The sequence below is a fragment of the Chiloscyllium plagiosum genome, chromosome 36 (genome assembly GCF_004010195.1).
Source record: "Chiloscyllium plagiosum isolate BGI_BamShark_2017 chromosome 36, ASM401019v2, whole genome shotgun sequence".
Taxonomy (NCBI): Eukaryota; Metazoa; Chordata; class Chondrichthyes; order Orectolobiformes; family Hemiscylliidae; genus Chiloscyllium; species Chiloscyllium plagiosum.
This window is the reverse complement of record NC_057745.1, coordinates 38,583,643-38,600,027: the sequence shown is the minus strand read 5'-3', so window position 1 is coordinate 38,600,027 and position 16,385 is coordinate 38,583,643. Positions and strand designations below refer to the sequence as shown.

The 16,385-nt window shown below is 43.1% G+C and overlaps 1 protein-coding gene across 1 annotated transcript in view; it reads left to right on the top strand.

Moving 5' to 3' along the window:
* Positions 1 to 8,546, top strand: part of hmbsb (hydroxymethylbilane synthase, b) — a 26,765-nt gene extending 18,219 nt beyond the window's left edge. Inside the window, exons 10-14 of the mRNA XM_043677762.1 lie at positions 1,567 to 1,605; positions 2,170 to 2,289; positions 4,130 to 4,183; positions 4,390 to 4,476; positions 8,221 to 8,546. Of these exons, the coding sequence (XP_043533697.1) occupies positions 1,567 to 1,605; positions 2,170 to 2,289; positions 4,130 to 4,183; positions 4,390 to 4,476; positions 8,221 to 8,394 (474 nt within the window). The 3' untranslated portion in view covers positions 8,395 to 8,546. The remainder of the gene's footprint in view (positions 1 to 1,566; positions 1,606 to 2,169; positions 2,290 to 4,129; positions 4,184 to 4,389; positions 4,477 to 8,220) is intronic.
* The last annotated feature ends 7,839 nt before the right edge of the window (positions 8,547 to 16,385 follow it).

The following is a 16,385-nucleotide window of genomic DNA, read 5'->3' as shown; positions in this document are numbered from 1 at the left end:
GGTGCGGGGTTGTGGGACGATGAGGTTGGAGGCGGTGGATGGGAAATCCCCCGAGGTGATGAGGTTATGGATGGTCTGGGAGATGGTGGTTTGGTGGTGGGAGGTGGGGTCATGGTCAAGGGGGCAGTAGGAGGAGGTATCTGCGAGCTGGCGTTTAGCCTCAGCAGTGTAAAGATCGGTGCGCCAAACTACTACCGCGCCTCCCTTGTCTGCCGGTTTGATGGTGAGGTTGGGGCTGGAGCAGAGGGAGTGGAAGGCTGCACGTTCCGAGGGTGAGAGGTTGGAGTGTGTAAGAGGGGTGGACAGGTTGAGACGGTCAATGTCGCAGCGGCAGTTGGCTATGAAGAGATCGAGGGTGGGTAAGAGGCCAGCAAGGGGTGTGTTGGAGGGGAGAGAAGGGGTTGTCAGAGGGTGGGCGAGAATCTGGCTGAAGAAGTAGCCCTGTCGTATTTTCACCATCCCTCCAGACTCTTAAACTGTCCTCTGGGCAATTAAGGATGGACAATAAATGCTAGCCTAGCCAATGATGCTCGCAGTCTGTTAATTAATTTTACAAAGCTGCCTTCTTGAACTGCTGCAGGCCTTGGGGGTTTAGGGATATCTACAATCCTGTTAAGGAGGGATTTCCAGGAAATTGACCCAGACCATGAAGGACGGGTCATTTATTTCCAGGTCAGGATTGTGAGTGGTTTGGAGAGGAACTTGCATGGGGTGGTGTGCTCATGCTGTCTTTGTCCTTTAGTTGGTCATGTTTGTAGGTACTGTCCTGGTGAGTAGCTGCAGTGCACACAACAGTGACACACTGCTGCCATTGTTCATCGTGGCAGGGGGGTGGAGGTTGAAGGTGGTGAATTGAGTTCCAGTTAACCCAAGGGATGATGATAAAACCTTGTGATAAAGTTGCGAATAATTTTCTTTCACCACTATTTCCTGTTTCTATGCCCCGAGAACGCATTATCACCGCTTGGTTTAGTGATGCGTTTGTCCATGCCCCTGGCGCCAGAGTAATGCCCAGACTGAAACATGCCAAGAGCAAGTGTAAGCTAGTGAACAGTATCCACATTTTGTCACAGACAAGGGATATACACATCCATGACAAAGCATTGCAGAGCCTGCTGGGCTCTCGGGTGTAGTTCCTCATTAGAAGCTGCAACATGACCTGGATTTGCGATGGAGCGTTGTAATCAGCTTAATAATTGGAAGCTTCAGTGTGTGGAACTATCCAGTTTAATTCTGGGCAGGTGACTTTGTAATGTGTCAAGTGGCCTTAATGAGCAGCTAGCTCTGTCCACACAGACCTACAACACAAGCGTAGTTTCCATTCTAAAGTTGTCATTTTTTCTGCTTGGTGAACGAGCAGAGGTTAGTTTCTGATGTTGGAACACTGATGCCTCTCCAACTGCAAACAACAAGCAATTTCTGTTGTCATTGTTTTATTGTCCACAGTGGGTTACTGACTATTCTTCTTCTGCTTAGACAGAAAGTAGGAAATGAGATATTTACTGAGCTACCAGATGCTCTTATTTTCAGTAAACAGCAGTTAAATTGATTGTATTTTTCTTGCAGGTTCTACAGCCTGAAGATTGTATGTATGCTGTGGGTCAGGTATGTGAGCACTATACAACTTCTGCGCAGTTAGTACGGACAGGGCATTGTGATCTTAACCCCCACCTGTGTCCACTTTATAACCATGGGTCAAACTCTCACAATCACTGTGGCATCATCAGAATGCTGCATACACCCAGTGGCTTCATCAGTGCTTGGAAAGAGAAAAACAGGTTTTTCATTCATAGGGTGTAATTGTTGTATCTATTACCGATCCCTAAATTCCTTTTGGATGATTGAATGTTCAGAGTTACCTTTTTATCAAACTTCCAACAGTCAAACTGCTGCAATAAAGAGTCTGTAGCAGGAAGCTTCAGGTTTTTCCCCTGATGTTGACTCACCGGTTTGTTCAGAAATGTGTAAATTGCACCTGAGAGCTCTTGTTGGAAAGTGGATATTTGTGAATTTTAACCCTTTTCTGTGTTCAATAAAGTGATGAGACAAGTAGAATATAGAAGTGTCTTTTTTTGTTGTGTTAATTTTCCTGGCTGTTGTGTACAAAACATGTTAAACTCTTCAGCTGTGATTTAATGTGTGTGTGTGTGTTTTGCTGTTTGGTTTCAGGGTGCCTTAGGTGTAGAAGTGAGAATGAATGACACTGCTGTCCTGGACATGGTTTCTGCTCTCAATGACACTGAAACGGTCCTGCGCTGTATTGCTGAGCGTTCCTTCATGAAGCACCTGGTACAGTCAAAACTAGCTTAAACTTGCTGCTATACTCATTTAATTGCCTGGATCTTGGTTGCTATATGTTTAGCCATTGGTGAGAAAGTTACAAATAATTGACTATCAAATCAGAAAATGCTGGAAAGGTCAGTCAACAGTCTGAAAGAGAAAGGCAGATTAACATATCATAGCCCCTGAACAGAAAATGTTAACCTGTACTCTGTGCACTCCCAGTTTTACCTCAGAAGAACTCATAAAGAATTCTTATTTCATCCTCTGAAAGAGTATTGATCCTCTGTCAGTAGTCCACATCCTGGAACTGCAGACTCTGTCCGCACCTTAGCTCACCATTTGAATCAAAGCAGAAGCAACTAGGCTGCTCCACAATCTGCCACGTTGGTGTCGGACTGGTTTATTCCAGAAACAGAACTGGAACCATGCCATATCTGCTTGGTTAGGATTATATTCACTGGAGTTCAGAAGAATGAATCTAATAGTAATCTATAAAATTCTACCAGGATTAGATTGGGAACATGTTTCCTGCATTCTCCCTATGACTGGGAAGTCCAGAACGAGGAGTTCACCATCTAAAGATAGGAGTTCTGCCATTTACGACTGAGATGAGAAGTTTCATCACCCAGAGAGTGGGGAGCCTGTGGAATTCTGTCACAGAAAGTGGCTGAGGCGTGAAACATTGAGTGCTTTCAAGGAGGAGTTAAATGTAGTTAGTCATACAGTACGGATACAGACCCTCCCGGTCCAACTCATCCATGCTGACCTGACATCCAAATCTGACCTAGTCCCATTTGGCCCATATCCCTTCCTATTCATATACCCATCCAGATGCCTTTTAAATATTGTAATTGTACCACTTCCTTTGGCACCTCATTTCATACGCACACCACCCTCTGTGTGAAAAAGTTATCCCTCAGGTCCTTTTTAAAATATTTTCCTTCTCACCTTAAACATATGCCCTCTAGTTTTGGACGATCCCACCCAAACGAAAAGACCTTGACTATTCACCCTATCCATGCCCCTCGTGGTTTTATGAATCTCTATAACCTCAGCCGCTGACGAGAAATGGAAAACCCCAGCCTATTCAGCCTCTCCCTATAACTCAAACCCTCCAATCCCAGCAACATTCTTGTAAGTTTTTTCTGCACCATCTCAAGTTTGACCGCATCCTTCCTTTAGAACGGTGACCAGGATTGTATTCTGTATTCCAAAGGTGGCCTTACCAACATCCTTAGTTACAAATCACACAACACCAGGTTATAGTCCAACAGATTTAATTGTAAGCATTAGCTTTCGGAATGCTGCTCCTTCATCAGGTGGTTGTGGATGTTACCAACATCCTGTACAGCTGCAACATGATGTTCCAATAGGCTAAAGGATCAAAGGGTATGGGGAGAAAGTGGGAAAGGTTACTGAGTTGGATGATCAGACGTGATCATTTTGAATGGTGGAGCAGGTTGGAAGGACCAAATGGTCTATTCTGTTCCTGTATTTTTGTACCACCTTACATTATCTGCTGGGGAGGTGCTGGGTAAGAGCACACTGCATTCCAGTTGAATTCAATTCTATTGGCACTAGGTGTCTGTTCAGACTGTGGTTGGAATCGCTGCAGAGCAGTGGAGAGTCAGGGCGATATTGCTATTGTTCCAGCAGCCAGTGCTGGGATACAGTCACCTGACATTAGTGAGTGGTCCAGACTGGGATTGAGGCTGTAAACCTTTCTTTGATGAAGTTCAGCATTTTTTATTCTTTCTCACTCTCCTCGAGGGATGGGTGTCATTTTTATTGTGTGGTTGAGGTGCTTGGAAAGAAGTTAATTGGTTGTGTTTCCTGTTTTGAGTAGGAGGGAGGCTGCAGTGTTCCTGTTGCTGTTCACAGTGCCGTTAATGAAAACCAGGTAATGCTACTTTTGATGAGAGTAAAGTACTTACTGAAGATGTTGGAGATCCACTGTACCAACAGGAAATGCTGCTGCAGAATTGCATTGGATTTAAGCATTAACTCTGCTTCTCTCTCCACAGGCCCTGCTTTTGATGTTGAGACTGACATCTGTTTGCAAATTTTTCTTCAAGGTTACATTTTAATTCTGTCTTTCAATTGCAGCTCTACCTCACAGGGGCTGTGTACAGTCTTGATGGATCTGACAGTTTGAAAGAGACTATGCAAACGAGTATATCACCTCAAACCCAGGTACAACTACAACTCAGATTTTTAGCTCAGGGTAGTGCTGCGATGTTGGGGTCCCATCTGTCCTCTCAATGGATTTTTAAATACTCTCAATTTTTTTTTTAAAAGGAAATAAAGGATTATTCCCAGTGCCCTGAGGCCAATATTTATCAGTAACATAGGCATAGTTTAGTAAGTTTGCAGATGACACCAAAATTGGAGGTGTAGTTGACGGTGAAGGAGGTTACCTCAGATTACAACAGGATCTTGATCAGATGGGCTGAGGAGTGGCAGATGCAGTTTAATTTAGATAAATGTGAGTTGCTGCATTTTGGAAAAGGAAATCAGAGCAGGGCTTACACACTTAATGGTAAGATCCTGGGGAGTGATGCTGAACAAAGAGAGCTTGGAGTGAAGGATAGAACATTACAGCACAGTACAAGCCCTTCGGCCCTTGATCTTGTGCCGACTTGTGGAACCAATCCGAAGCCCATCTAACCCACACTGTTCCATTTTCATCCATATGTTTATCCAATGACAGGTAGTGCGTTCCACACCCCTAATTCCCTGAGTAAAGAAACTACCTCTGACATCTGTCCTATATCTATCACCCCTCAATTTAAAGTTATGTCCCCTTGTGCTAGCCATCACCATCCGAGGAAAACGGCTCTCACTGTCCACTCTATCTAACCCTCTGATTATCGTATATGTCTCAAATAAGTCACCTCTCAACCTTCTTCTCTCTATTGAAAACAGCCTCAAGTCCCTCAGCCTTTCCTTGTATGACCTTCCTTCCATACCAGGCAACATCCTGGTAAATCTCCTCTGTACCCTTTCCAATGCTTACACATCCTTCCTATAATGCGGTGACCAGAACTGTACACAATACCCCAAGTGTGGCCGCACCAGAGCTTTGTACAGCTGCAGCATGATCTCATGGTTCTGAAATTCAGTCCCTTTACCAATAAAAGCTAACACACCATATATCATCTTAATCCTATCAAACTGGGTGGCAGCTTTCAGGAATCTAAGTACATGTATACCGAGATCTCTCTGCTCATCTACGGTGCCAAGAATCTTACCATTAGCCCAGTACTCTGCATTCCTGTTCATTCCAAAGTGAATCCCCCTCACACTTTTCTGCATTAAACTCCATTTTCCACCTCTCAGCCCAGCTCTGCAGCTTATCTATGTCTCTTTGTAACCTGGAACATCCTTCAGCACTGTCCACCACTCCTCCAACCTTAGTGTCATCCGCAAATTTACTAATCCATCCGTCTACGCCCTTGTCGAATCATACATAAAAATGACAAATACCCATGGCCCCAAACAGATCCCTGCAGTATACCACTGGTAACTGAGCTCCAGGATGAATATTTCCCATCAACTACCATCCTGTCTTCTTTCAGCTAGCCAATTTCTGATCCAAACTGCTAAATCACCCTCATTCCCACATTTCCGTACTTTGTGCAATAGCCTACTGTGAGGGACCTTATCAAATGCCTTACTGAAATCCAAACACACTACATCAACTGTTTTACCCTCATAAGCCTGTTTGATCACCATCTCAAAGAACTCAATAAGGTTTCTGAGGCACGATCTACCTTACACAAAACTGTGTTGACTATCCCTAATAAACTTACTCCTCTCTAGATGTTTGTAAATCCTATCCCTTATAACCTTTCCAATACTTTACCCACAACCGAAGTAAGGCTCAGTGGTTTATAATTGCCAGGGTTGTCTCTACTCCCCTTCTTGAACAAGGGAACATTTGCTATCCTCCAGTCTTCTGGCACTATTCCTGTAGACAATGGCGACATAGAGATCAAAGCCAAAGGCTCTGCAGTCTCCTCCCCAGCTTTCCATAGAACCATAGGATAAATTCCATCTGGCCCAGGGGACTGATTGGATAACTCTTTCAAAGGGTCAAAGTCACAATGGACTAAGTGGCTTTCTGTGCTAAGTGATTTTGCCACTCCAATGCTTAATGAGCAATACTGCCAGTGGTTCCAAAACTTCAAATTTAAAATTCTTACTCTTGCATTCAAATCCCTTCAAGTGCATACTCTTCCTTATCTCTATATCCTCGACCAGTCCCACAACAAAGAAAAAAAAAAGTTTTAATTAATTAAAGGCATTCCTGAACCTTAGTACTGAACTTCTAAAAATTCAGTGCCTCCTTCCTAATACACCTGCTTCCATTTGCCGACAGCTCTGTTGAATGTTCTGGAACATCTCACTCAATTCATGGATCTTAATGTCCAGGATCTTCAGATCAGCTTCACCAACAGCTGCAAACTGACTCTGATCAGCAAAGTAGCGTTCATTGTTCCTTGAAAATAGAGTCGTACGTAGATAGGATAGTGTAGAAGGCATCTGGTATGCTTTCCTTTATTGCTCAGCATGGAGTATAGGAGTTGGGAGGTCATGTTGCAGCTGTACAGGACATTGGTTAGGCTGCTTTTGGAATATCATGTTCAATTCTGGTCTCCTTCCTATCGGAAGGATGTTATGAAACTTGAAAGGGTTCAGAAAAAGATTTACAAGGATGTTGCCAGGGTTGGAGGATTTGAGCTATAGGGAAAGGCTGAGTAGGCTGAGGCTGTTTTCCCTGGAGCATCGGAGGCTGAGGGGTGACCTTAGAGGTTTATAAAGTCGTGATGGGCATGGATAGGGTAAAGAGGCAAGGTCTTTTCCCTGGGTTTGGGGAGTCCAGAACTAGAGGGCATAGGTTTAGAGTGAGGGGGGAAAGATATAAAAGGCAACTTTTTTCACGCAGAGGGTGGTACGTGTATGGAATGAGCTGCCAGAGGATGTGGTGGAGGCTGGTACAATTGCAACATTTAAAAGGCATCTGAAAAAATGTTAAATTTCTAATAAAAATATCTATAAAAAAAAAATGTTAAATTTCTAATAAAAATATCTATAAAAAAAAAATAAAAGGCATCTGGAAGAGTATATGAATAGGAAGGGTTTGGAGGGATATGGGCCAAGTGCTGGCAAATGGGACTAGATTAGGTTAGAATATCTGGTTGACATGGACGAGTTGGACCAAGGGTCTGTTTCTGTGCTGTATATCTCTATGATTCTAATCATTTATTACATTTTTGTGCTTTTTGTATGTAAAAATCAGTATTTCCCTACAAGCCAACCGCGACTTTACTTCAAAAGTACTTGGTACTTAACTGACTGTGAAGCTCCATTGGGATGGGATGGGTGCCATAGTGATGCAGATATTCCTTTGGCATCCAGGAATGTTCCATGGTTTCCAAGTGCTTGCTAGTTCAAAATGAATTTTCAGTAAGAGATCATCTAGTGTCTCAGTGTGACCCTGCATTTATGTAGCACCTCATCACTTTGTCAGAATGTCTTGAAGCATTTTCAAATAACAATGAAGTGCAGTCAGTGTCATCAGTAAAATGGCTACATTTGTACACTGTATAATCCTGCATGAAGTCGAGGTGAGTAATTTAGATTAACAGAGGAATGTTGATCTGGCAGTTACTGGAATCTCAGTTTAAGATTTCATTGAGCAATGTAGGATGGGAGTGAGGCTTGAATCCACGACTTCTGCACTCGATGGAGGCAATGAGTTGCTAATGAACTGCGATGGCATTTAAACTGGGTTTGTCCATTTGACGTAACTGTTATGTCCTGCGGGCTATCATCCCCTTGATCAGTTTCTTTCAAATGTAATTTATTTTAGCAAGAAATTCCAAAACTTAAAAATATTCGGAATAAAATGGCCAACATCTGTCTTTCCCTCAGGATGAAGATCGCGGTGATGACGATGTTCAGCACGTTGGGGTCACAGCAAAGAAAATACCTCAGCACTCGCAGATAGCAGCTGAGAAATTAGGGATGCATTTGGCTAACCTACTGCTGAGCAAAGGTGCCAAGGAAATCCTGACTGTCGCAAGGCAGCTGAATGATGCGAGATAATACTCTAGTTTTATGCTGAATGTCGTTATTTAGGTGTTTATAATATTATAAATACACACACAGTAACCAAAGGTAATGGGCAATATCCCTACTGAGTGGCTTATACATCCCATTTACATTCTCCATTCTATTATACCCTGACTTGCTTCTAACTTTCGCTTTGAAGAATGTGTTATTTACTGACTAACCTTTATCAAACATTTGGAGACTGCCGCAGGGTTTCCATAAAGATGGTTTAATCTCCATAGCTCTGTGCCCCTCTCTGTGCCACGTGCTTAGAGTCTTGAGCACTGTAGCAGCTGGAATCAAAATCTTATTTGAAAAGTGCAATTCAAAGTTACTTAATTTGAATGATCTGTGAACTCAAATTGAAATCATGCTTCTTTTTTTTAAAAAGAAAAGCCCTCTAATGCTGTTGTATTTAGTTTATTGTACTGAATCAGTTGATGCCTTTCTTGAACCAGAAACAGCCTTGAATGAACAAGGCTAGGAAGTGATATTAGTGCAGCAAGGAGATTGCTTCTATGACAGCATGGCTTGCTTTGGAACTAGTCTGTTTTCCTCTCCATTCGAACTCCCAACAGATGATGGAATTCCAATGAGACTAATATTATTGCAGCCTTCCCCATTCATGGACAAACACCCCCACCCCCACTAAGAAGGAGGGGCTGTTTACTGAATTGCACTAGCCTGATATCAATTGCTGATACTCAAGGTTGTTATGTTGTACTGATTGCTGGTGCTTTTTGACTTTCTTGGCAACAGAACATTTACTTGGAAACATTGCCCAAGAAAATCTTCAATTTTTTTTCTCCCCTTCTGAAAACCCTCAAGTTTGCTGTTTGGGAAGTACAAATTGTGGTTCTTTCACAAGGTGGTGTACAGTTGAGTAATTTGAGTGACTCTGAGGCAGCAATTAGAGAATGTTTGAGAGACAAAGCAGCCCCAGAGAGGCAGTAAATGTCTGTCTCTATTCACATCGAGCACAAGGGACATGCCTGAGAAATTATCCATAAAATTATATTTGTTAGATTTTTTTAAAGGTAAATGGATTTATTTCTGCCAGTAAGCTTGGTTATTGTTTTAATCCTCTAAAAGCACATATAGAATATAGAATGTTCCAGTGCAGTTCAGGCCCTTTGGCCCTCGATGTTGCGCCGACTGTGGAACCAATCTGAAGCCCATCTAACCTACACTATTCGATTCTCGTCCATGTGTCTATCCATTGCCCATTTAAATGCCCTAACAGTTGGTGAGTCTACTACTGTTGCAGGCAGGGTGTTCCACACCCATACAACGGTCTGAGTAAAGAAACTACCTCTGACATCTGTCCCATATCTATCACCACCACCCCCCCCCCCCCCCAAGTTTAAAGCTATGTCCCCTCATGTTAGCCATCGCCATCAGAGTTAAAAGGCTCTCACTGTCCGACCTATCTAGCCCTCTGATTATCTTACATGGCTCAATTAAGTTGCTTCTCAACCTTCTACTCTCTAACAAAAACAGCATCAAGTCCCATTTCAGCAAAACCTATTTCTGAAGATGATTCAAACAGTGGAACATATCAGTTATTCGGCAATGAATGCCATCGTAGCTGAGCTTGATGTTTGATCTTGTTGGTGTTTGTGTTTTTGGAGCTCCCAGCTGAGGTTACTGATAGTGATCATGCGCCTCTGCCCACACCTTCCAAAGGGGAGAGGCCGAGAGACCAGTTATACAGCCTGAATGTAGCCCTGACAAACATATAGAGTAGGAGAGATACAACAAACTCCTTCCGCAATATCAAACCCCAAGGTATGGTCATCACCTGACACTTTGGGACATTTTGAATTCTGAGTGGGTAGCACTCAGTGTCATAGCCAGAAGACAGTGAGTTTAAGTCTCACTCCAGACCATTGAGCTCAAAATGTGGCTTAGTCCCTGTGCAGTCCTGATGGGACGCTATACTGTTGGTGATGCCACCTTTCAGGTGAAACATTAAAGTAAGAGGTCTCCTTTGGCAGACGGAGAAGTTGGGTATGTTTTCAAAAACTAGATCAGCAGAAATCTCAATTTATTGATTAGGGTGTGAGCTACATCTGACTGCACGCACAGTCAGGTTCTGATGATGGTATGGCGTGGGACTGATTGAGTGCAATTGCAGAATGTGATCCTCAAATCTCATTTTTTGAAAGTCTGGATTTTTGATGAAATGTAATTAGACTTGATGCTGATCAGGTTGGAATATCCTCAATCATCCAGTTTTTTTCTAAGCTAAATGATAGAATAATGTCTCTTCTACAGCAGTAAATGATTCAAAGTATGGGGGGGGAATTCATTCACTGTAGATGTGTAGCAACCATCTGCTTATGATGAATCTGCCGTGTTTACCTGAGGGATGCTGAAATTCACGATCACCTTCAACTTTGGTGATTTTCTTTTTACATCAACTTTTTTTTTAAAAAGTCTCCAAGAGGCCTATGAGCCAAATTAACCATTGTGTTGCTCAGACAGACAGTGGGAAAGTTCTAGCTCCATCTGTGTCCACCTGTGACAAAGCATTCATTAAATCCTGTTCACACTTCTCCTTGCCATCATCAGTCCTACATATCTTAATCGTCATGCAATGTGGGTAAGAGTGATGTAGCCACAATTCTTTTGCTTGCGAAAAGCGGTCAGGTCAAATGAAGGATTCTTGGAGGCCTCCTGAGCAGGGTCTGGGTGATTAGCCTCCCTTTTCATCCTGTCCAATGCTGTGGATTTCCCCATGTTGTATTTATTATCCCTGGTATTCCCACTGCTTCAGTAAATATCCTGTGGGATGGATGTTGAGCTGCAGGATTGAAGATGAAATGATGCTGCACAAAGACAGAGCCACATACCACAGCTGTAAACAAAGATAAAGTTCTGCATAAAGCTAGCAGTAGGACTGATAATTAAACAAATGTTACTGCTCTTCTTACCCATTAATTATCTGCACTGTCATTGGCCAGGGACCATTGTGTGGAAATCCTAAATAAAACGGAGCCCCAGTTTTAAAGATGATAACACAAAGTGCCCTTTGAACTGAGTCAGAAATACTGACACTGATCCTCCAGCCTCAAGCTCCGAATCCCTCATCAGCTCCTGGACTGAGAGCAGTGTAATGTAATCAAACTCATTTATTTAAGAGGAGGACCTTGTGAAAGGAAGAATGAAATCTCTGGTCCAGAGCAGTCTTTGTATAATCACATTTTGGATGATGAGGGTTTTTACTGCTGTCTTGGATGTGATAGTCCATGTGACAGTCTGGCATAGCTCGTAGTGGAGTGTCTGTGATTAGCATTTTGTCTCTTGCAATAATGCAATAAACAAAGTAACAAAGTGTTTTTTTTTTAGAAATTCTGTTGCCTTTTTTTATCTTTTTTAATGGCTAGTGCTTTCAATGGGGAGCGGTAAACTGAGAATGAAGCCGTAGAGACGTATTTCAGCAGTTCCATGACCCATCCCTATCTGCCAAATCCTCCAAATCTATAACCCTCCAAGGTCTCTGCACTTAGTCATAGAGATGTACAGCACTGAAACATACCCTTTGGTCTAACTTGTCCATGCCAACCAGATATCCTAAACTAATCTAGTCCCATTTGCCAACACTTGGCCCAAATCGCTCTAAACTCTTCCTATTCATGTCCCCATCCAGATGCCTTTTAAATGCTGTAAAAGTGCCAGCCTCCACCACTTCCTCTGGCAGCTCACTCCATACAACATCCTCTGTGTGAAAAAGCTGCTTCTCAGGAGCCTTTTATATCTTTCTCCTCTCACCCTAAACCTATGCCCTCTAGTTCTGGACTCCTTCACCCCAGGGAGTCTATTTATCCTATCCATGCTCCTTATGATTTCATACCTCGGATACTCCAGGGAAAATAGCCCCAACATATTCAGCCTCTCCCTACAGCTCAAACCTTTAAATCCCTGCCCATGTAGTTTGTTATGAAGGTATAGGTGTATACTGTATCTTCGAGAGACTGGAAGCTGGCATGGACTTAGGCATAGAGTGTACTGAGAGAAGTTAAAATGTAACATTTGTGAAACCAATAGTGCAGCTGAGTTGCCATGATAAAAAAAAATCAAATTCAGCCAATCCACTTAAATTATGCCCCAAGATACCAAAGTCCAATCAAATTTGAATTTAGTATATTGACAACATCAAAACAAATCAAATGATCTGATGTTTTGGGGTATATAACTGGATATTTTGAACATTTATGAAGAGAACTGTGAAGGACACCAACAAATATGGACTGCTAGCTGAAGAGGTGTCTGCAAGGTTCCTGTCTATAAGAAACCGACCTAGAGGAAAATCTATAAGGGAGAATGGACAAAGCTGACTGGTTTTGAAATGTGATTTTTTTTTTGTAAATCTTAATTGGGGATTTTTAAAATCAGACCAGTAGTGTAGAGTGGGAGGTAAAAGATTGGTTTAAGAGAAAGGGGTTGTAAATAGTTGTCTAATGTTCTCTGTTGGACTTAAAGGGAAAAAAAAGAATTAATTTTTACTTTAAATAGTAACCTCTGGGATAGTTCTTTGCCTCTGGAAATTTAAACTGATTACAGCATGAGATGAGCTTTCTCTGTGTGGCTGGTTTAAATCAGCAGAGGGGTCTACCCTGTGACGTAACACATTGTAAATCTTTTCTGAGCCCACTCAAGTTTCACAACATCATTCCTATAGGAGGGAGACCAGAATTGCACACAGTATTCCAAAAGTCGTCTCACCAGTGTACTGTGCAGCCGCAAAATGGCCTCCCAACTCTGATTCGCAATACTCTGACAAGCATACCAAACGCATCCTTCACTATCCTATCTACCTGTGACTCCACTTTCAAGGAACTATGAATCTGCACACCAAGGTCTCTTTATTCAGGATTTTAAGTGTATAAACCCTGCCCTGATTTGCCTTCTCCAATTCTAGCCACTTGTGTGTCCCTTTTTTTGATCACTCATCATCAGACTGGGCCCCAAGCTTTGGAGTTGCTACCTGTCTGATCAAGCATCATTCGGCTGTCCTGGAACAACACCTTCAGCTTGGTGGAGGGCTTTCCCCGTGAAGCACTTGGAGAGGATAATGCAACTGTATAAACTTGTTTTGAATTGTTCTGAACAAGTGCATCAGTTATGGGTGACATAATTGAGGGCCTGTTTACTGCTGATCATTTGTGTCTGGGAGATTGCAACATCACAAAGTCATTGTTTTTCCAGCTTCTCGCCATGTTGCCCTGTAACCATTTCCTGACATCTTATCAGCCCTTGCTCCTAGCAGGGTTTACCTCCGGATCAGTGTAGCAGACAGAACAATACCATCCCCATCAGATCTCCACAAAACATTATAATATTAATCAACTCTTACTAACCATCTCCTAGACCTGATTAGATTCCCCAGTTAGTAAGTACCTGTTAAATACCTTTTAACTGGGCCATTATCCCTTTTATAAAATGATGTGGAGGAGCCGGTGTTGGACAAGGGTGGACAAAGTTAAAAATCACAACACCAGGTTATAGTCCAACAGGTTTATTTGGAAGTACTAGCTTTCAGAGCGCTGTTCCTTCATCAGGTGGTTGTGAAGCAGGGTCATAAGACACAGAATTTATAGTAAAAGATTACGGTGTCATGCAGCTGAAATGACATATTGAACCAACCTAGATTGCTGTTAAGTCTTTCATCTTTTAGAATGGGTTGCAGATTTCGTTTCATTAATATGTAAATCCCAGAACTACTTTTAAGTCACGTCCTCACAATGACTTGAGATTTTATTTAAAAAGAGGTGACATCTCAGCTCAGACAATGAATTGAAAGTGTGAGGTTAGAGTCTGTCTGTATCACAATCTTGAGTCAGACTAGTTCTGTTTCCAAAGTAGAAATTTATAAAATGTCACATGGATTGACTGCCTACAGATTGTGTGCTTTTTGAGCAAAATAGAATGTATCTACAAATATAATTATGCAAATTTACTTCATAGACTTGTATGTGTGTGTGTTTGTGTGTGCGCATGCTTGGTAAAGTGTATGTGTCAGTGTGATGGAGTGTAATTCTATGAAAGGGTGTGCGTGTATGAGAGGGTCTGCTTGAGTGTATGTGTGTGAGACAGTATAGTGCAATGGGGTCACCTGTAGTGTGACATGAACCCAAGGTCCTGGGTTGAGGCCATCCCCATGGATACTGAACTTGGCGAACAGCCTCTGCTCGGCCACTTTGTGTTGTTGCCTGTCCCGCAGTCCATCTTGGAACATGGACACCTGAAGATCTGAGGCCAAACGTCCCTGGCCGCTGAAGTGTTCCCCGACTGGGAGGGACCAGGTCTGCCTGTTGATTTTGGCGCGGTGTCCATTCATCCATTATTGTAGCATCTGCTCGGTCTCGCCAATGTACCATGTCTCGGGGAATCCTTGCCTGCAGCGTATGAGATCGGCAACGTTGGCTGAGTCACATGAGTAACTGTCGCATACACAGTGGGTGGTGTCCCCACGTGTAATGGTGGTATCCATGTCAACACTCTGACATGTCTTGCATTGGTGCCATGACAGGGTTGTACAGAGTCTAGATTAGAGTGGTGCTGGAAAAGCACAGTAGGTAGGCAGCATCTGAGGACTAGGAAAATTGACGTTTTGGGCAAAAGCCCTTCATCAGGAAAGAAGGCAGGGAGTCTAGATGGTTCTGAGCTGGAAGGTTGGAACTGGGGTAAGGCAGGACAAGGCGAAATGAGGAAACTGGTGAAGTCCACATTGATGCCCTGGTGCCCGTAACGTTCCTCCTGTGTATGCGTAGGGAATGGCTGTTTTAATATGTTTAAGGCGGAAGCTGGAGAAGTGTAGCATCGTGAGGTTATCCATGGGTTTGCGGTAGATTGAGGTGCTGAAGTGCTCATCATTTGATGGAGATGCAAGTGTCCAAGAATGAGATAGATACTAAAGAGTAATCCATGGTGAGTTTGATGGTGGGATGAAACTTGTTGATATCACTGTATAGTTTTATCAGTGACTCCTCACCATGGGTCCAGAGGAAGAAAATGTTGTCAATGTTGGTCGGAGATCCTGTGTAGAGAAGAAACCTTGTTCAAACCTGTGCATGAAAATGTTGGCATATTGGGGTACAAATTTGGTCTCCATGACTTTTCTGTGTGTCTGGATGAAGAACTGGTTGTCAAAGGTGAAAATGTTGTGGTCGAGGATAAAGCGGATGAGTTGTAGGACGCTACTCGGAGATTGGCAGTTGTTGGTGTTGAGTACTGAGGCTGTTGCCGTGATGCCATCATTGTGGGGGATGCTGGTGTAGAGTGCGGAAACATCCATTGTGACGAGGAATGTTCCTGGTTCGGCTGGTCCGTGGGTGCTGAGTTTCTGGAAGAAATCCGTAGTGTCGTGACAGAAGCTGGGGGTCCCCTGTACAGTTGGTTTCAAGATGCCCTCAACATAGCCAGAGAGGTTCTCACACAGGGTCCCATTGCCTGATGTGATGGGAGAGAACTTTGAAAAGTACAGCATAGAACAGGCCCTTTGGCCCACGATATTGTGCCGAGGATTAATCCTAATGTAAAATAAAATAACCTAACCTACACACCTCTCGACTCACTGCTATCCACGTGCGTGTCCAGCAGTCACTTAAATGTCCCTAATGACTCTGCTTCCACCACCACAGCTGGAAACATGTTCCATGCATTCACAACTCTCTGCGTAAAGAACCTACCTCTGACGTCCTCTTTATATCTTTCTCCTAATATCTTCAAACTATGACCCTTGTACCAGTCAATCCCGTCCTGGGGAAAAGTCTCTGGCTATTGACTTGATCTATTCCACTCATTATCTTGTACACCTCGATCAGGTCTCCTCTCTTCCTCCTCTCCAGAGAGAAAAGTCCGAGCTTATTCAACCTTTCTCCATAAGGCAAGCCCTCCAGTCCAGGCAGCATCCTGGTAAACCTTCTTTGCACCCTCTCCAAAGCCTCTGTATCTTTCCTATAGTAGGGCGACCAGAACTG